This window comes from Ceratotherium simum, chromosome 4 (assembly GCF_057802395.1).
Source record: "Ceratotherium simum simum isolate JZ-2026a chromosome 4, ASM5780239v1, whole genome shotgun sequence".
Taxonomy (NCBI): domain Eukaryota; kingdom Metazoa; phylum Chordata; class Mammalia; order Perissodactyla; family Rhinocerotidae; genus Ceratotherium; species Ceratotherium simum.
This window is the reverse complement of record NC_141903.1, coordinates 62,108,186-62,129,997: the sequence shown is the minus strand read 5'-3', so window position 1 is coordinate 62,129,997 and position 21,812 is coordinate 62,108,186. Positions and strand designations below refer to the sequence as shown.

The 21,812-nt window shown below is 35.1% G+C and overlaps 1 protein-coding gene across 12 annotated transcripts in view; it reads left to right on the top strand.

Moving 5' to 3' along the window:
* Window positions 1-21,812, top strand: part of FER (FER tyrosine kinase) — a 461,529-nt gene that overhangs the window by 294,331 nt on the left and 145,386 nt on the right. For all 12 annotated transcript variants that reach the window (XM_087429943.1, XM_087429938.1, XM_087429940.1 and 9 more), the window contains one exon: window positions 16,396-16,452. In XM_087429943.1, the coding sequence (XP_087286069.1) occupies window positions 16,396-16,452 (57 nt within the window). The remainder of the gene's footprint in view (window positions 1-16,395; window positions 16,453-21,812) is intronic.

Sequence of the window (21,812 nt, the reverse complement as noted above, 5' to 3'; positions counted from 1 at the left end):
TTTGATAGACCAAATAGAACCTGCATATTTTTCTAGCTGATTATTTTTAGTTACTCAGTTTCCACCCTGTAAAGGGTCTGTATCGGCATTTTTTCTCTTATATCAGCTGCACGTCTTCCTTTGGCGAGTATAACTCTTGGTTCTGAGAGTTTCAGTCAAGAAAAATGAGACCTTCTAAAGTAGAGATGAATGAAAATGAGTTGGAAAATATTAGTATATGTACAGAAAATTGTACAGCCTTTTTTCAACTAATAGTATATTAATAGAAACAAGTGTATTATATAAGTAGGGAAATTGAGTAGACATGAATTAAAAATAAGAAGAATTAAAATTCTTTCTAGAAAGACAAGAGTCTACCGTACATGTACAAAAACTATTTGATGTAACTTGCAAATGTAATGAAATATTTGCTAAGGTGATAATATAAGTCTTTCCTAAATGAGAACCATTTTGGGGGGAAATAACTTTTGGGTTACTTAGAATTAATTTATAGAGCATTAAAACAAGTATTCAATTACTAAAAGCTTCTCAGATGGATTCCAGACAGGCAGACTACTTTGCATACTTTTCAATAAGGATTTTTACTCTAAAGCAGCCCTGATAACGTTAATGACAAAGCTGATCAAATTCTGAATAATCCTTGGACTCTAAAAATATGCTGTGGCTGAGATTTTGAGTGGAACAAATATGCTAAGCAGGCTAAGCAGGTAATGAAGCAGACTGACTGAAAACCTGTGTATAAAAGAAAAGTGGAGATAGCAATTATTTCTCAGTATGAATAGTAGAAAAATTATACTCTCTGACAATCATTTTATGTTCTGTATTGTGGCATTTTGTTAATTATTCCTTCTAAGGATTATACATTGGACCTGTGGCTTCAAAATAAAAGCTCTGAAATGTCATGTTGTCAATATGTTCAGAAATTCATCTGCTTTAAGTATTAAATCTTCGTAGTGAGAAATTTTTTTAAAGTCTGTATTTAAATTTTTGCCTTTTTTTTTTTTAAACTATTACACTGGATGATTACTCCTATCCATTTGACCTTAATGTGGATAAAGCTTATATTTCCACTTTTTCTGGAAGGTAACTAAATTCTCAAGTTGAACATATATTACATTGGCTCTTGCTTGGAAATAGGTGGTATTATTGTATTAGCGAGTTGTCCTGTATTTGTTTAAGGCAGAAATAATTATCAAACAAAAATTTTAAAGTGAAAATGTTTCATTAAAATATAATTCATCTTCTATACTCATATAGAAGAAAGAATATCTTTTATTTGAATGTTGAATATGGGGAAGATATATAGTGATAGAATAATATTGTTCTGCAGTACTGTTAGAAGTATTTTCTTTAGGTGGGCTTTATTCCTGCAGAACTGACTATGAATCAAAGTGTACATTTACATCACACACCTAATCACTCTGACTTATCTGCTTGAGATCTTATTTCAAATATGTCCCTGTACTCCTTTAAAGCCCTTTAAATGGATAACTTTAAGAAGAAATGTACAGCCATCCCAGAGCGATTTGGCAGGGATTGATTGGCATAATAAATAATGACCATCTGCACCCTGTGGCAGTCCACCAAAAAAGCGCAATTAGTCCCCTGCAGGCGGGGCAGACCGTGGCCAGTTGTCTTCAGCAGGTGAACAAAGGAGAAGCTGCTGATTTGCTGCTTTGTTCACTTCATTTAAAATAGCTACTTCTGAGAGGCCAAAGTAATTCTAAGATTTAGGTTTTAACATTTTAAAGCTGTAATTAGGTTTTATTTCATTATTTTTATAGCTCATTAGTAGCAATAGCTACTATTATACCTATTCATGTGCAAAGATGGAGGATTTACGAGAACATAGTGTTTTCATGAAAGTGGAAAATACTATAATGTCTTAATTTTGTTGATTCCTTGTTTTTTTAATGATTTCTTTAAATTTTATAGAAAAATTAGTACAGAGTTACTATGGGAAAATGGAATATTTGTCATATATTATCTAGTGGAAATAAGTGGGGTGGAGACTGAAGTATGAGGCTTTTTTAGGTTATCAATTATATAAAAGTTATACAAAATTCACTCATAATTCTGCCAGCTATCTAAAGCCATTTTACTTGATTACAACTTGAAAGTTTTATTGTGATTTTATTTTTTGATCCCAAAATTGTGAATGTGCAAAATATAAAGCTTTAAATAAAAAAATATAAATCTAGTAAATCCAGTGAATGAAGTGCAATCTATAATTGACTTACATAGCAATTGTTTGCTGAAAACAAAGTATATAAACCATAAGTCAGAAATCTTTTAAGAATAGAAAGTGAAACTTGAAATAGAATATATAACCCATTGTGTTTTAGTTAATTAAAACTGATAATTGCATGATAGTCAGTCTCTGAACTTGAAAGAGTGATATGCATTGTTTTAAGTAAATTATTCTATTTCGAGAGGTAGTGTAATTTGTTAGACAGGACACAACCTTCGGAGTCAGAAAGATGTGGGTTCAAACACTGTTTCTACCATTTCCTGCCTGAGGAACCTGTCTCTCAGAACCTCAAAGCCCTCACAGAGTGTCTTGGTGGTCCCATTACCACCCACTAGTTCCCTGATTTCACTGGAGAATCACATAACTTAATATAAAGTTATACTCAAGGCTAAGATTTATAACAGCAGAGGATGCATGCAAGAACAGCAGGAACAGCAAAGGAGAGGTCAAACACATGCTTCTTTGCCCTATTTTTTGCAGGAATTGCATGGGCATGTCTTTCTTTCCATCTACAAACTGCAGAGACGTTGGTGAATTGTCATTGCTCAGGAATTCTATTTGAGTCTTGGAGTCCAGAGTTCTCACAGGGAACTGACCACTTACCTGCCACATGATCAGCCGTGGTGATGACCTCAAACCAGGCAGTGGGTGCACATGACTCTTCATGTTTACTGTAAACATGCTGACAACATGTTCATCTTGACCCACCACTCCAGGCATACGGACTAATGTTTCTCAGTAACTTTTGAACATTCCAATAGTTTGATTAAGAGTCATCATCATGACTATCAAGATAAGCAGGAACCCAGTGAAACTGACCAGCCACGTTAACTTGTTTCTCACACAGAGCTGATGTGAAAGTTAGATAAGGTGGAGTAGTCCTGTGAACCACTCTTATTATGTCTGTCTCTCCTATCCTAATTAATCTTCTATCTCCATTGTCTGCCCCATTGGAGTATGTGGGGTACACAAAACAATTTATTGAGGTGTAGAAAGAAAATATTAGAACTCTGTTTATATTTCTTTTTGATGACATCCTTTTAGTTTTCCTTCATCTGAGAATATCTTTATTTTTCCTTCATTCTTAAAAGATAGTTTTGCCACATGTAGTGGCAGTTGACAGTTCTGTTCTTTCAATGCTTGAAATGTATTGTGCTGCTTCCTTCTGAACTCCATAGCTTCAGAGGAGAAATCTGTCATTCGAATTGCTGTTCCCTTATAGGTAATGTGTCATTTCTCTCTGGCTGCTCAAGACTTTTTCTTTGTCTTTAATTTTCAGAAATTTAATTATGATATATCTTAGCTTGGATTTATTTGGGTTTGTCCTATGTAAAGTTCTCTCAGCTTCCTGAATTTGTAGGTTTGTCCTTTACCAAATTTGGGCAGTTTTCAGCCATTATTTCTTTGACTAGTCTTTCAGCACCACTCTTTCTCCTCTTTCTGGGACTCTGATACGAATGTTGGATCTTTCGTTATTGTCCCAGAGTCTCTGAGATTCTGTTCTTTTTTTTTTTCCCAATCTGTTTTCTCTTTGTTGTTTAAATTGGGTAAATTCTATTGATCTGTCCTCAAGTTCAGTGATTCTGTCCTCTGTTATCTTTGTTTTACTATTGAACCCATTCAGTGAGTTTATTTTTATTATTGTATTCTTTTTAGTTCTATAATTTCCGTTTGTTTGTTTTTTATAACTTCTATTTCTATTACTGAGATAATCTATGTTTTCGTTTGTTTCAAGAGAATTTGATTGTTGAGGTATTTTTTTGAGTGCTTTAAAATCCTTGGAATCCAGATAATTCCAACATCTGATCTGTCTCGGTGTTGGTGTGAGTTGACTGTCTTTTCTCATTCAGGTTGTGATTTTTTTGGCTATTGGTATGATGGATGACTTTTTGTTGTACACTGGACATTACATTTTGTTAGGAGACTCAGAGTCCTATTTAAATCTTTTATTTTTGCAGGTAGTCACTTTGTTTAGGTTTAGCATGCAGGTCCTGGCCTACTTTTGGGCCTATGGGTTCAATGACAGTTTAATTTTCAGAGCCTGTGTGGTGTTATTTAGGTTTGTTCATTTATCTGGTTCCCACTTGCTGCTTTAGTGCTGTGTTGGGATGGAAAGAGTTTTCTCTGGCTGGGCTGTCAGGTGTTTCACTGTGGGGGAAGGGAATCTTAGGCACATGGGCTGTTTGGTGCTTGTTTGCCTGATTTCCCCTGCCTGTAGGGAATAGAGATCACTTTCTGGGCTGGGTGCTTGCTGTGGGATTCTTTGCCACTGCCCCCCAGCTACCTGTGTCTGGGCAGGAGATAGAAGTCTTAGGTCTGGGGGGATAAAGAAGCTTCCCAGGCCTGGCTCTTTTTTGTGGCAGTGTTTCTCTTGCCAATGTGGCCTAGCTACCTTGGTATTTCTCAGCAGGGGAGGAAGATATCAGGCCCTTAGGGACAAAGAGACTTTCCAGGCTTGCCTGCTTATTATTTTGGGGTCCTTCTTGCTGGTGCTTCTCGGCCACTCCACTATTTCTTGGTAGAGCAGGAGAGTCTCAGGCCCAGCAGAAAAGAGAGCACTTGCCCTGGCTGCTTATTGTTGGCTGGGCTCTCAATCCATCCTCTTGCAGATGGCGCTGGGTTAACCTGGTGGGTCGTCCTGGGGTGGACTGCCATTTGATCCAGGAGAGAACTGGACCTACCCTGGCCTTCTGTTGCTAAGTTGAGAGTCAAGCCTCTCTTTGTTATGTGGAGGAGACATAAGACCTCCTGAAGCTATGTTGTTCCCCCATTCCTGGGATCCCAAAGCAGTTTGCTTTCCTCTTAACCACCTTTCAGAGTTCTTTGGTTTCCCTGATATTATTTCCAGGGTTTATAGTTGTACTTAGTGGAAAGGAGCAGGGAGAATTGTGTTTTATGCCAATTTGTCCAGTGACCTCATCATTTTAATTTCTCTTTTTGCGGATGCTGTATAATATATATTATATATGGGTATAGTAGAATAAATGGTTACATTTATTTATGATGAAGTTCTGCCTCACTTAATAACAAGGGTGAATTCCAGATTCATATTGTATGTCAGAAATCTCATAACTAGAGGTAGCGGGAGCACAGGTATCTATTCCAAAATATTACATAAGAGGTTCAGGATGAGGTCAGTAAAAACAACACTTACACTAAATATTAACTAAATTAAGATAAAAAAACCCAAATGTTAGTATCTGTAAACTATATTAAATATTTCTTTAGCTTACCTAAATTAGAATTTCTCATTGCTTCTTGTCTTTATTAAAATGGTTATAACTGGTGTTACCTTTGAAATTTAAACAAACTTTTTCCTGCATTCAGTGAGTAGTTTAGACTCTGAATACAAATATGTACTGGGAGGCTTGGAGTAAAGATAGAAAGAGGCCATGTCGGACAGGTTTGTCCTGTGGTAAAGACAGGATTTGGAAAGGACAAGAGGGACAGGAAGGTCTGGAGGAGAGGGATCCTTTAGGATTCTAAGACTTTGGGGAGATCAGGATGCATATGAAGGAGTTGCAGCAGATGCTCTCCGTGCAATGCTGATATCGTCTGGACTTTCAGTTTGCTCTGGCCGACTTCCAGTTGCAGGTATCTTCATTTCTTTCCTTTTTACTAGATCCACAGAAGCCTCCTCTGCCCGTGTCTGCTGCAAAAACTGCCAGGGATTAACACCCCCTTTCCCTGTAGGCCTCAACTAACGATTCTCAGGAGTTCCTATTTAAATACCCTTGAATGGGCTAACTCTGAGGCATGTGAATTATATCATTTTCCAGAGTTTGCCCCACTTAGGTGACTCTAGGAGAGCCCAGAGCAGAGGGCAGTGAGACCAGCTCATCCATCCCTTCCACTTCTCAATCTAACTCACAAATCAACTAATAAGACTAACTATTGTTTACTTAGATGGACCATTAGAAGGTCCATTGTGATTTCATGGGCTCATATGGCCACCAAAATCTTTATCTCCAACCCACATCTTCCAATGATTACCGAAGTACCTAATTTCTGTCTATAAATATCTCTAAAACATGTTCCTTGGCATTTTTATTAATACTGTCTTAGATCATGACATCATCATCAATTACCTTGTCATTTAGTCAAAGGATTCTTTAACTTAGTTACTTTCTGTCCAAGGGTGTGAAAACTGAGTAGTTCATGAAATATTAAATCTAGTACTAGGATCATTTACCTGTACAATTTAGCAACACTTTAGCTCTCTACTGTCAGAGAAGAATTTTGATACAAGTATTTGCTGAAAAAGTGCAAATAACTGTGTAATAACTAAAGACAAGAAGTAACCTATAGAAAAAGTTACTTTTACATTTTTAATTCTTATATTCTAGTCTCTTATATCCACTTGTAATGCAGTGATTTATTGATTTCTTTAAAAAATGCAACTGTAAAACACTTACACATCGTTAAAGTAATAATTATGCAATTCATGCGTATTATCAGTCCTAAGTCCCTAAAGTTCATTGTTATGTTAAGCTACATTCTTGAAGATTATCCATGGTTTATTTTTTTTTATCATTATGAAGCAATGTTTGAAAAATTTGAAAGACTCCTGGTTGATTACTTACTGGGTTATTATGATTATATGGTTGTTATGTGAATTTTTTGTTTGAGCAATTTTGATCAATAACAATCTTCATTACTTAAGGTGTGTTATTTAAGTTGTAAAAAATAAAAATATCATGTATGGTTTTAACATTAGCTCTTCGGTACCTGCGTCATCTGCTTATACCACTAACAAGATTTATCACAAAGATAGCTTTCAGCGAAGTTACCCATAAAAACATAAAAAACAAGCAAAAAATATTTCAATTATAAAAACCTCCCTCAGAAAACTTGGATGTATTGTTTAAAAGTTTAATAAAAACTCTTAACATTTTAAAAGTCAGTTTGAATGTCTATATCTTGCCACATCTTTCTTGTTAGAAATTCACTGTTTCTATATTACTTTTCAAATGAATTGCTACATTTTAGAAACAGAAAAAAAATCTATTCCCTGTATCATAATTAGTGATTCAATGAATATACTGGGCTAAGTTATTAGTAAAATATATTTATCTTACTAACTAATGAAAAAATTTTAATATTGTAATAACACTGTTTCCTTTATTTGTGGACATAACATAAGCAGAAAGATAGATTGGGATATACATACATTTCAGAAAGCTGTGTAAATCGCAACATATTATTCATTATAATTTAACCATACACATGCACACAGATACATTTATTGCCCACTACATATATTTCAGAAATTACTTCTCATGAAAAATGATAGAAGGGACACTAGACATTTAACATGGGAAAAGCTGACCTTCGGGAGGATGTGGTTTTTTGTCTTCAAACATATAATATGCTATTACGTAGTAGACAGAGGAGATGCATCCTTTGTTTTCCCAGTACTAGAATCAATTGAATGGAAGTTACATATAATAAAAAAGCTTTGTAAGAATTAGAACAACTCAAAATTAAATTGGACTTGTTGATAAAGTAGAGTGTTCCTCGTCACTGGGGGTTTTAGTGATTTTTTTTTTAACTGCCTAAAGTCATAATTCTCGTCTGCTGTGAGTAGCAGTGTTCAATAAAGAAAGACTTATTGGATGAGTAGATGACTAAATGGATGAATGGATGGATGATTACTGTCAGGGGCAGGAGGTTGGGCTAGATTATCTCTGCAGTCCCTTCCAATCCAAATTTCTTTGGTGCTTTTATTCCTGGCGAGTCAGAGGAGTACATACAACAGCAAGAACAGGCTATAGTTACTTAGCACAAGAGAAGGGCAGTATTCCCAGCATAGATAGACGGGAATTCAAAGGGTTAAAGTACATCTAAGATTGTGGTAAGGTTTTACAGCTGCTACTAGTAGCAGCACAGGGCTGGGACCCCGAGAAACCCTCATTGTTTTAATAATTTAAAAAAAAAAAAAACCTCTCTTGAATTTATATCTATTAATATCTGTTAATTATGTTAAATATTTCTCATTGTTTAGCTTACTTTACTTTCAAATTAGAATTGCTGATTGCTTCTTTTCTTTACTAAAGTAGATATAACTGGTGTTACCTTTGAAATTTAAACAAATTTCTCCCTACATTCAATGGGTAGTTTGGACTCTACAGTATTTTCTAACCCAATTATGGAGGCCACAAGATTTTCAGGAACAGAGTACAAATAAACTTGACATATCCTAAAGCCTTGACTGAGAGATGTTGCCATGACAACCATATTTTAAAATTGTACTTAAAACTACCCATGGAAATAAATGATGATCTACGCTCCCAATAGACCTTTCTAAATTGCGACCTGGACAACTACTTATAAGGTAGTTAGACAATAGCTTGAAGTTCTGGGAGATGAGAAACCTGAAATCAATCTTATTGTCATAGAGGTGGTTGGGAGGAGGTGTGTTTTAGGCACAATTCCCATATCTCCCAGCCTGAGTTGCCTCAAGCCCATATGTTCTTTGCTCAAGATGATTCCATTCTCAGAGCTGCTTCATTGACCTTCCAGTTTTATAATTCAATGAAAAACCATTTTGGAATCCATTTTATATTAGATATAAGTCATAGGTCTAAATGAGACTTTATATATGTGAAATTTTTCACCTCTAGGGTAGTTCTACAATTTGTCATGAATTGGCTCTCTGGAAACAACACATTTATCATATCATAGATAGATGTCTAAGATAAAAAAAAAGTGTATGGCATTTATTCAGGTTATAGATGTATATTCTATCGTTTGATCTTTCTTTTCAATTACCTGACATGATATACTTATGTATGTAATTTAGACTCATAAAATTATTGCACTCAGTTTTATTTGAAATGTAATGTTCTTTGGTCTCTTCAGTAAAGGCAAAACAGAATATATTGGAACACTTGGACTAGGAGACAAAAGATCAAGGTTCTTACCCCAACTCTTTCACTTAGTACCTCTGTGGCCATGGACATGCTTTTACCTCCTCAAGGCCCTGGTTTTCCCATCTGCGAAACGGAGATAATAATGTGTTTCTTGCCAATCTAATGGGGGTTCTTCTGAGATTCAACAAGCAAGTGTATCTGGGAACATGTTAAAAATGTGTACTTCATAAAAGTTTGGGTTTCAGATAAGTGAAAATATTTGCCTTTGCCTGTACTAATGGGCTGACTTTAAATCTGCCATTAAACAATTCTAAAAATTATTCTAATTAGTTGAGGAAACACGGAAATGTGTTTTTTTTTTGTGAGGAAGGTTAGCCCTGAGCTAACATCTGTTGCCAATCCTCCTCTTTTTTGCTGAGGAAGATTGGCCCTGGGCTAACATCTGTGCCCATCTTCCTCTACTTTATGTGGGACGCTGCCACAGCATGGCTTGATAAGTGGTGTGTAGGTCTGTATATCTGAACCTACGAACCCCGGACCGCTGAAGCAGAGTACGCGAACTTAACAGCTACGCCACAGGGCCGGCCCCAGAAATTCAGTTTTTAAAAAAATGTATTCGGATCTTATAGTTGCCCTCCATACCCCCTTTAAAAATGAGACATCCAGTTTAGATCAAATTTGATGTTTCAAAATGTTTTTTTTTTTTATTTTGAGAGAGAATTGATAAATGGGGAAAGTATAATTTATTTCACCATAATAATGATACATTAATATTCATGAATTAACATAAGGATTCTAAGTCAAGTCAGTTGTAGTTTCAATATCAGGCAAATTTAATCATTAGAGTTTTGATCATAGGTTTGTGGATATTCCTATATTATCACAAATCACTGGCAAGCAGATGAAACAAAAAGGTGTCAACTCTATTCATTCCTGTTTTAATACATCTTTCATTTTTATGTCTGTTTTATTTCTATTGATGATTTATACTTAGTACAACCTTTATTTTTGTTCAATACTAGTAAATCTGTAAAGCCAGGGGAGATGCTACTATTCCTGTTTCTTGGAAGAGAGTGAGAGCAGTCTGCCTCCATTCCTTCTGTTCCTTCTCCACATTCAAGAATGTTGCACAAATCTTCTGCCCCTTTACAGAAAATAGAGCAAAGATAAAGACAAGAACTGTGTGGTCTAATCACTATAGGAAGTACCAGCTCTGGGGCAATTGTTAAGAAGTGAGCTATAGCTCTTTCTAGCTACTATTCTGAGTGTGATTTTTTTCTTTTTCCCTTTGGAGTGGAGGGGAGAAGAAAAGAGGTCAGTAAAAATAAGGGGAAAGTCAGAGACCCAGGCTTCTTCCACTCTCCATTCTCCAAACTCCATGCTACCTGATGTCCCTGTTCTCTAACTTACCTTTGAATTATCCTCTAATGTAGTCTCTACTTGTTTGTTTTTTGTTCCCCCAACAATAAAATCATTTAAAGAATTGGAGCTCCTTTTATTACGGTATCCATCATCACCTGGGTCAGAGGCATAGTGTTAGATGAAGCTTTAGTGTCATCATGTATCTCGAGTTACTTGCCTTTCTCAGGCACTCAGCAGCCTCAGTAGGAGTATTCCATTTATGTCTAAGGGAGGATTTCATAGTTCCCCTTCAGTATGTGTTAAGTACCACTGCCTTTATCCAATTTAACAGATTGGAGTTTGCACTGCTATCCACATTTCTACAAAAACTGCCGCTGTCAAACTCTGATCAAGCAAATCCCCATCAAATTACCTTTGAGCGTTTTGTCCCTCCCTCTTACAGACTGAGTCACATGTCTTAATTCTGAGGCTCTAGGCTGCTTCTCTTTTATCTTCATTTTAGCTAAAACAAATTAAGAACAACCTTATTCTTGACTGACTTCCCCTCAATTTTAGTGGGTTTTTTTTTTTTTTTGTACATTTAGCCATCTCCCCTGGTCCTGTCTCTACTAATATACTTCTCAGCACATCAGTGGAAAGGTTATTTTTGTGGCCTCAGACCAGCAGTGACCACCAGGTGGCAACCATTCTGGCAATAATAAGGGTTCCACATCCCTCACCCCCCTCTCCCTGATAATAGTGCCCTTCATCTTTCTCCCAAATAACACCTTAGTCATTATTATTTAAATTACAGAGTCACTCCTTTCAATAGCCCATCGCAGTCACCAACTGCAGAAATTTCCCCAGTTTGGACGTTTGAAAGGATGCCCAAACTCTTCTGAACATACTAACAGGAAGCTTTTATTTAAAAGCAAAGGGTACTGTGCAGACAAGCTTAAGGGATCTGAAAGACATCCCAGACCCAGCCACTTGGAAGGGGCCTAATTTGCACACACACCCAGACCAAGCTGAGTCTGCGATTGATCCACCAAGATCTGTAAGAGTAATCTTGGCTCTGAGAGAGTTTAAAAAAGAAACTTTCAGCATGCCTTTTATGTCCTCCTTGCCCATCTAATCAAGCCAACCTTGTCAAACCAATTAGGCCAGTTGTAAACCATCAGTAAAGAGACTCACTCTGAGATCCCTGAGGAGTTTGACCTTATTCAGTATAATCATAAATCTAACTGCCCTATCTTGTCCTAGAGCCAAAAATCAGATCCAGGCATCCCCAGAGATTAAGGTAGAGTTTTTCCATTTCAGCTATAAATCAAGTATGTCTCCACATTGATTCCTCTACTATTTTTGAATTTTCAATTTTATTGACTTCTACCCTTATCATTATTATTGTTTTCTTCTGCTAGCTGTGGGATTATTTTGCCCTTATTGTTAAGGTTTATAATATGGTTTATCTTGGTAAATTTTCCTTGTTCTCTTGAAAAGAGGGTTTTATTCTGCTGTCGAGTGAAATTTTATTATCAATGTCAATTTGATCCATTTGATTGGTGATGTCATTCAGTTATTTTATATCCTTGCTGATTTTATTTCTGCTACTATCTATAACTGAGAGAGGAATTTTGAAGTCTCCAAGTATAATTGTGAAATTTTCTTTCTCCTTTTAATTTTGTCAGTGTTTTGTTTCGAAGTATCTGTGGTTGAAGCATGGACATTAGGATAATTCTGTTTTCTTGGTGAATTGACACTTCTATCATTATGTGATTTTCCTCTTTATCTATGGTAATTTTCTTTGTTCTGTAGTCTACTTTGTCTGACAGTATATAGGTGTTCCAGCTTTCTTATGATTTATTCTTGCATTTTATGTTTATTTCCATACTTTTACTTTTAAGATACCTATATCATTATAGTTAAAAAGAGATTTTTAGACAGCATAATTGTTGACTTGTTTTAAAATTCTTACAATCTGTCTTTTAAATGATGTATTTAGACAACTTACATTTAATGTAATTATTGATATGTTTGGTTTTAGGACTACCATTTTGTTTTCTGTTTGTTTCCTTCATTTGGTTTCTCTTTTTACCCAGTTTTACCTTCTTTCAGGTTATTTGAACATTTCTTACTATTCCATTGAATTTTTTCTCTTGTATTTTTGGTTATATAGCTTTGTCTTTTTTTTTCTCAGTGGTTGTTCTAGGAATTACCAAAAACATATTTAACTTCTCACAGTTTACAAAAAATCAGTATTGTACCACTTCAAGAGGAATGCAGAAACTTTATCACTGTAGTGAACTGTATACTTTCCCCTCTTTATTGTACTTTTCTTATGTCTTGCATCTATATCAATTCAAAAATTCATCAGAAAATGTTATAATTTTTCTTTCAACCAGCCAAGTACATTTTAAAGAACTCAAGAAAAGAAAAATCTATTATATTTACTCAAATATTTACATTTTTGTTATTCCTCCAGTTCTTTCTGGCTAAAGAACTTCTTTTAACAATTTTTTTTTGAATTAAGTCTGCTGGCAACAAATTTCCTAGCTTTCCTTTTATCTGAGAATGTCTTTATTTTACCTTCATTTCTGAAAGATATTTTTTTGGATATAGAAATCTGGATTTGATAGTTTTTTTCTTTTAATACTTTAATAATGTTGTTTCACTTCTTCTTGGCCTCCATGGTTCTGATGAAAAATCTTCAGTCATTTCGATTGTTGTTCTCCTGTAAATAATGGGTCATTTCCTCTAGCTGCTTTAAAGATTTTTTTTCTTTGTCTTTGGTTTTAAACAATGTGATTATGTTGTGTCTAGACATTGATTTGAGTTTTTCCTTCTTGCAGTTGGTTGAGTTTCTTGAATCTGCAGGTCTATGTTTTTAACCATATTTTGGGAGTTTTGACCAGTATTTCTTCAAATATTACTTCCTGTAGTATACTCCTTTTCTTTTCCTTCTGTTGACTTTGATATGATTGTTAGACCTCTTGGTATTGTCCCACAGGTCTTTGCAACTGTTTTCCACTATTTTTTATCTCTCTGTAGCTTATAGTAACTAATTTCTATTGATCTATTGTCTGTGGACACTGAAATTTGAATTTCACATAATTTTCATGTGTTATGAATTAGTATTCTTTTTATTTTTTTTAACCATTTAAAAATGCAGAAACCATTCTTAGATTATGGGCCATGCAAAGACAGTCAGTGAGCCAGTTTGGCCCACAGGCTTAGTTTGCCAATTCTTAATTTAGTCCCATCCGTGATGGAGATGACTAGAAAGTAGGTTTTAATTCCTTCCATTTCCAGGTTACCTTTTCTGCCACAGTGCAGTATCCTTGAGGTCCTTATTCAAAGTCTGAGGTATTTTATCAGGAGCCTCTTCTCCTTCGCAGGCCTTGAACTCCAATTTTATTTATTTATTTATTTTTTGGGCTATTGGCTGCTGCTTTTACAATCAGTGTAGGGACTTAAGGTAAAGTAGCTCCAAAAGCCTTGGCTTGGCTTCTTTTCTTGACCTAAACTTGGCCTCTCAGTTCTTCACTATTTCAGTAGCTCTCCAGTCCTCTCAAACAGAAGTTTGTGGGGGTTTTTTGTTGTTATTACGTTTCATCTAGCTTTTTCAGTGGTTTGCAATGGAAGAGTTGGTTGGATTCACCTATTTTACCGTTGTTTGAAGTAGAAAAGCTCTCGCCAAATCAGTTTTGCAACTTTAAAATAATACTCTCCTGCCTGCCAGACTACATTCTTTGAAGAATAACTTTTGATAATATATGTAGAGGGGAAATTAAACCTGAAAATGCTACTCAAATGAAAAGTAGCATTTTTTTAAATTTTTGTTTTTTAATTTTTAAAAAATCAACTTTATGGATATATAGTTTACATACAATAAAATGCACAGGTTTTAAATATGTAGTTCAATGAAATATCAGGAAATTAAACATTTCTATAACGTCCCAAAGTTCCTCCTTTCCCCTTTGCAGTCAATCTTCCCCAACCCCTGCCACAGGCATCCACTGCTCAGATTTATAGCATTATAGATTGTGTCCATCTCTAGAAATTTATGTAAATGGAATCATTATATAAATGGAATGCATGTATATAAAACATGTCTGGCCTTTTTAGTTTGACAAAATGTTTTACAAATGCTCTGTTGCATGTATTGTAGTAAATTCCTTTTTATTGCTGAACGGTAATTGTCTGAGTAAATTCGTTTAACAATTCTCCTTTTGATGGAACATTGGGATTGTTTCTAGTTTTTGGCTATTATGAATAGAGCTGCCTCAAACAATTTTTGATCAATTTTTTTGTGGATATATGTTTTCATTTCTCTTGGGTTAATACCTAGGAGTGTAATTTCTGAGTCATAAGGTAGTTGTATGTTTAACTTCATAAGAAACTGCCAAATTGTCTTCCAAAATGGCTGTACCATTTTGCATCCTTGCCAACAACGTATGAGGACTCTGGTTGCTCCACATCCTCACAATGTCATGGCATTGTTAATTTTTTAATTTTAGTATTCTAATGGGTGTGAAATGGCACCTTGTGGTTTGTATTTGTATGATACTGATGACTAATGATGTTAAGCTTCTTTTGATGTGCTTACTGTCTATTTGTCCATCTTATTTTGTTAAGTTTTTCACAAAACTTAACCAATTTCTTAAAACTGGGTTTTGGTTGTCTTGTTATTGAGGTATGAGTTCTCTATATATGTTCTGCACACAATTTATTTGTCAGATATATGTATTGCAAAACTGTTCTCCCAGATAGTAATTTGCCTTTTCATTTTTAAATGATACCTTTGGAAAAATGAATGTTTTTAATTTTGATGAATTCCAATTGTTGTTTCTTTTATAGTTAGTGCTTTTTGTGTCCTCTCTGAAATCTTTGCTTACTCACTTGGTCATGAAGATATTTTTCTATGTTTTCTTCCAGGACCTTTATAGCTCTAGCTTTATATGTAGATTGAAAGACTGTACATGTAAACTGTTATTTTCTTAAAAATCAGTGTTGTTTCCTTTGTTGACCTGTCAGAGGGTAGTGGTCAAGTGCTTGTCACATGGTGTTTCAAAAGGTAAAGTACTTCAAATGGCTGTCCAGGACATTTTTAAGTCATAGTTAGGGTGGATTTTTACTTTACTTTCCTCCTTTCCTTGCTCCCTTTCTTTCCCCCCTCTCTCTCCTTCCTTGCTTCATTCCTTTTTCCTTCCTTCTTTTTAAAAAAAAATCTATATGCCTTTCTAACATTATAGTATTGTATGGTTTAATAGCTGGGATTTTTAGATGATAAAATATTCCCTAGGTAATTAGTTCTTGAGATCAGATAATGGAATACTCTTTTATAATGGCGTATTTGCATCAGTGGTCTTGTGTACCCTAGTGATATTGTAATTGATGTTTGTTTGTTTATTATACTACAAGAAATTACTTGGGAAAGATATGGGACTTCATGCAGTGTCACATACAACTATAACTCATGGCCAGTTTTTATATGGAAAAAATAGCTCTTAGTAATGTGGTTTGGGTAGAAAAATAATTCTCTCTGATCAAGAGAGAATTGGAATTTTGCATTGTAAAATGAAATTCCCTCATATATTTATGATACAACTTTTTTGAAATGGCAAATATAGCATAGCCTAATTATTATGATGGGAGGAAAGTGTATGCTGTGTTCTAGTTGGGATACTATCATTCTGAAAGCTGAAATTTCCAATAGAAGTTTGCTACGATGTAGATTTAAAAATCCTATTTCGTAGTAACATTTCTTAAATCTGTTTTATAGCCTCTTGAGGTTACAACTTCTTACTGTGCTGTTGATTGAATGGTCTGAATGAAATATCTCTTTAGGTCTATTTCCCACTGCCTCAAATGCATCTTACAGGAAATGTACTCTTGCTTGGGCTAAAAAACTGTGCTTTTTCTTTGCCATAGGATAAGAAATGGGTTCTCAATCATGAAGATGTCACATTGGGAGAATTACTGGGCAAGGTATGTAATAAACTAAGCTAAATAATCAGAAGTCTTTATAGGGATTGTGAACTCTACAGATTTCCTTCATGTTCTTCAAAGCCTTTTTTTATATTCCAGCACACAACAAGGCACATTCCCACATTAATCTAGAAGAACACAATACCACATCTGTTAAAATACTGTGACGGTCACTAAAATAGATGTCTGAAAATCTTTGAAAGGCTTAAGGATGATTCTTGTTAAAATAGTATGTATATGTATCTTTTCCTCTGGAAGGGCTAAAAGCCATAATGATTTTATTACAGTGTAGTAAAGCCAAAACTAGTGAGCTGAGATTTAAAAAGAAACTGTGGGTAATAAGTTTAAATAAATACCTAAATAACCTTGTTCCATTTGTTTCTGATTATATACAATAGTTCAGAAAAAGTGAAATATGCCTCTTTGGGATTTCAGGATTGTATATAGAATCAAAATATGTAACAACGTTAGACACATTACTTCAATCTAAAAATTATGTGGACAAGACACATGTTACAATATAAATATTCATTTTGTAGTTAACTCTAGTAGTGGTGAGAGAGGGAAGCTATATATAATGAAGGTCTCTTTCTTCCAATCTAGTTGGAAGTTTCTTCCAACTCATAGGCCATACGAAAGTATATTATATCTAACAATAATGGAAGACATTTTATAGTTATTAATCAAATGGACTATTTGCAAATTTATTAGTAATTGTTTATTTATAATTGAGTTCCAGTGGGTAAATATTAACTTCTTTGTCAATGACTTAGTGATATTTTCATATGAAAGTGTGAATTAAGTTTAGGTTCATAATGCAATGTGAAAAAGAGTATAAAATCCAGATAATTAGGGAAAACTATCACTCACAGATTTTTGAGTGATCAGTGCTAGACTTAAAGCTCAGGATTTTAAGAATTAATGTTGCTTAATGAACATTAATGTTAATTGAATGATTAATGTTGAATGAATGATCATTCCTTCTTTTTGGATTCAAATGTAAACTTGAGTTGACAGTTTTTTCGCTATTTTTTAGCTATGATGTATGTTGAGAAAGTAAATCCCTGTTGAAGTCATCTACTTTGCAGGATTCTTATTATTTTAAAATATCTTTTCCAAATGGAAGCATTAAATTGCTATTGGAAAGCAGTTTTTATTGACTGCTAATACTTATTTCGTAAGTAAATTCTAAAGAATCTCAAGCTAAAAGCAGTAGCTGATATGTCTTAATTTTCTCTGTGATGTGTTTGCATTCTTAAGGAAATATTCCTTCTTTCCATTACTTTAGGTCAATAACTTGGTAGCAGTGATTGGGCTAAAAATCATTACAAAGAAATTTAATTTCCATGAAAATATAATTAGATAATAAATTGTAAAATTAAACCCCTTACTGAAATAGAATGTGTTGAGAAGATTTTTCAGTACTAAGGAAAAATTATTTTCAGTTAAAGAGAAGTATTTCAATTATTTGTTTTCATACATGAAATATGGTACATTAGGAGGAATTTTAGCCTTTAGCTCCTTAGTAAGGCTATTTCAAACACTAATTATTTTCTCAATAAGGCAGTAGAATGATGTCAGTTTCAATAAATTTAATCATTTTTAATACGACTCTAGCTTTACAATCACTGTATGGCTTAATTTCAGTTAATATTTTTGAGTAGAAAATGATTTGTTATTTAATATTTTCACTACATATTCTGAATAAATATTTACAATACAATATACTGCTTGAGAGTGCATGAGTAAAAGAGTTAGCTATTGTTCCTACACTTACGGACTTCAGAATTTTGTAGTAATATAAGCTTGAGCAGGAACTCGAATGTTTTTTATTCAGCACTTTATTCTTCGTAGACTGTGCTTGATATATAGTTGGTATTCAATAGATATTTTATTTACTCCTCAAATATTTGTTGACTGCCTACTATGTGCCAGGCACTCTTCTAGGAACTTGGAATACATCAGTGAACAAATCAGACAAATATTCTTGTCCTTATAGAATTTATATTCTATCTAGCAGGGGAAGACAGATAAACAATAAGCGTAATAAATAGGTAAATTTTATAATGTTAGAGGGTGCTAAGTCCTGTGAAAAATATTTGAGAATGCTGTTGGTTGGAGTTGCAGTTTTTAATAGGGAAATCTTGGTAAGCCCTATTAAAATTGTTACTTTCCAATAAAAACTTGGAGTGGAGAGATTTAGCCATGTGGACATCTGAGGAAGAGGATTCTAGGCAGAGGAAGTAACCAATGCAAATTTCATTTGAAGAGCGACGGAGACAGTTTGGCTGTAACTGAGTAAGCAAGGAGGAATATGATAGGAGAGGAAGTCAGTGAGGTGGTAAGGCTATAGATCATGTAGGGCCTTTTAGGCCATTGCAATTACTTAGGCTTTGATTATGTATGAAAAGATGAGTTGGTAGATGATTTTAAGTGGGGGAGTGGCATGATCTTTTTAAGATCACTCTGGCTGTTGTGTTGAGAATAGCTAATGAGTTGGAAGGTTAGGAAGCAATTGCACTTACGTAACTAAAAGATGATGGTTGCTGGATCAGGGTGGTGACAGTAGAGGTAATGAGAAGTTTTCAAGAGGTGGATAATGTTTTCAAGGTTGAACCAACTGAATATCCTGATGGACTCCATGTGTATGGCATGAGAGAAAGAGGGGAGTCAGCATAGGTGCAGAAGGTTTTGGGGAACAAGATTAAGAGTTCAATTTTGGGTGTATTGACTTTTGGCTATTAGATTTCCAAGTGATGATGTAAAGGAAGATAGTTGGATATCAAGTCTGGAGTTTAGAAAAGAGGCCTGTATCAAAAGTACAAATTTAGTAGTTGTAACATGTATACTTGGTAGTTGTACTATATATGTTTGGTAGTTGTGTATAAATGGTGTGTAAAGCCATAAGACTAGATGAGTTCAGCAGTGGAGTGAGTCTAGATAGAGACGAGGAGAGAATCAAAGACCGAGCCCTGGTCACTGCAACATTAAGAGGCTGGGGAGAAGAGAAGCAGTCATCAAAACAGGTTGAGAAAGAGCAATCAAATAGGAAGGGGAAAACCAGGAGATATGATGCCTTGGAAGCCAAGAGAAGAAAGTATACCAAGGAAGAGAGAGTGATCAGTGGTGTCAAATGCTGCTGAGAGGTCAAATGAGATGATGACTGAGAATTAACCATTGAATTTAGCAATGAGGAGGTCACTGGTAACTTGACTGAGCAGTTTCCTTGGAGTGCTTTTGGTGAAAGCCAGATTGGAATAGATTTAAGAGAGAATGGGAGGAGAAGAATTAGAGATAGCAAGGATGTAACTCTTTGAAGTTTTGCTGCAAAAGGAAGCTGAGATATGTGGTGATAGTTTCAAGAGAACGATTTGTGTGTTGTTGTTGTTTAACCTGAAAGAAAAAATGCATGGTGGTTTGCAGTTGGGAATGATCTAGTGAAAAATTCATGATTTTGAAGGGAGAGATGAGAATTGCTGGAGTAATGTCATTGAGTAGGTAAGAACGGATGGGATTTAGTTTACAATGGAGGATTGACTTGAATGGAAACGCAGTAGTTCATTTTTATAACAGCAAGGAAGATTGGTAGGTGGATAAATGTGGGGCTGAAAGTCTGGAAGTTCTTTTTCGATTGCTCCAATTTTCTTAGTGAAGTGGGAAGCAAGATTATCAGCTAAGAATGAGGATGGAGGTGGAGGTATGGATTTAAGAAGAGATTTGGAGGATTTGAGAAGAGAGTATAAGGCAGAAACAGTTAATTAGAAGAATGAAAATGTGAATGGTCTAGAGAATTGTAATATGTTTGTTGGGCAGCATTAAGGACCCACCTGAGGTTTGTGTTCATAAATTTAAAGTGAAACCAGTCAACATGGTTGTGGATTTTCTCCAGCCACATATAGCTGCGTAGGTGCAGAGTAGGCAGAATGTTGCGTTTAATCAGGGTTGTGGATTTATAAGGGAGTTATAGAGATTAAGAGGAATAAAGAAGTTAAGAATGTATGATAAACAGTTGTTGTTATTATTGACCATGGAATTTAAGCTGGATAAGGAAGGAAGAGTGGAAATTAAGGGGGTGATGGACAATAAAAAGTGATAGGATCTAAAGATTTGAAGGTTCCTATAGTGTCAAAGGATTTTTGGAGTCTGTATATTAGAGGAAATAAGCTAGAAAAATAGAAGCCAGCCCAAAAATAGGGTGAGTGAAATAGATATTATAGAGGAGTTACATTATTGGCAATGGCAAAGTTTAAGGTATGATTCTAGAAAATAGATTGGAGCACAAGTTCATTGGAAGAGAGATGTTCAAGAAAATGAGAGTTTTAAGTGTTGGAAGGATCTTTAAGTATCTACTGAAGTTGCCAAGAATTAAAACAGGAGTAACACTGGTTACAGTGAGCCAGGAGCTCAAATGGTCAATAAACAAGGGAAAATATTTTCAAATTCAATAGCTGATAGCCACAGTAAGGGGTAGTGGGTATATAATTGAATGATAACATGTCAAAGCTGTGCAGACGGGAAAATGGTTTGAAAGCAGCGACAAGGAGGTAGTAAAATACTTGATTCCATCTCCAGGGCAGTGGGAGAAGGATAAGGGGGAAAATGGGGTAGGGAGACATGACTTAAGTTTAGAAGGCAAAGGGTAGCTCAGCCACCATTTGAGTGTTCTCAAGTGAAAGCCAAATTTCTGTTAGAATAAGAAGATGAAGAGAATTACCAAAGAATAGATTGAAGATGAAAATTGATGATGATGGACCATGAATTCCAGACAGCACAGTGGAATTTGGGGATAGAAGAGAAATAGAAGATAGAGGGTTGAATAGAAGTGTGCAGAAGCTAATGAGGATTAGAGAGAGAGATGAGGATTAAGTTAGGACCAAGATCTTATGAGGACTGACATAAACATAGACAAGGGGCATAATGAGATTTAGCCTCATGGACTTAATGGCAGTAGCAGAGATGAAACTCTGCCTGTTAAATGGTAGGAAGTGATGGGTGTCCTAGGCTTCCTCTTGACCTTTTTGGATGGAGAAGAGGCAGTCTGGGAAGCATAGTCTTTTTTCTCAGTGTTTGGAGATTCCCCGCTAGACCACCGTTGATAGAGTTGAAGTTCTCTGAGTAATGATTGTTGAATGAATGTTTAAAATTTTCAAAAGCCTAGTATGTGCCAAGACCTGTTACATAGGGCAGAAACCATTAGAAGGGTTTAAAGGGACAATGGGATGATAAGTGTTCAGGAATGGGATACGTAATTTTGGAAAGATCAAGAAAATCATGAAGGAGGGGGCATAAGAAATGGACTTAAAGATTAGTTAGCATTTTCCCTGATTGGGAGTAGGCGGGTTTCCATAGAGGAAAAAGAT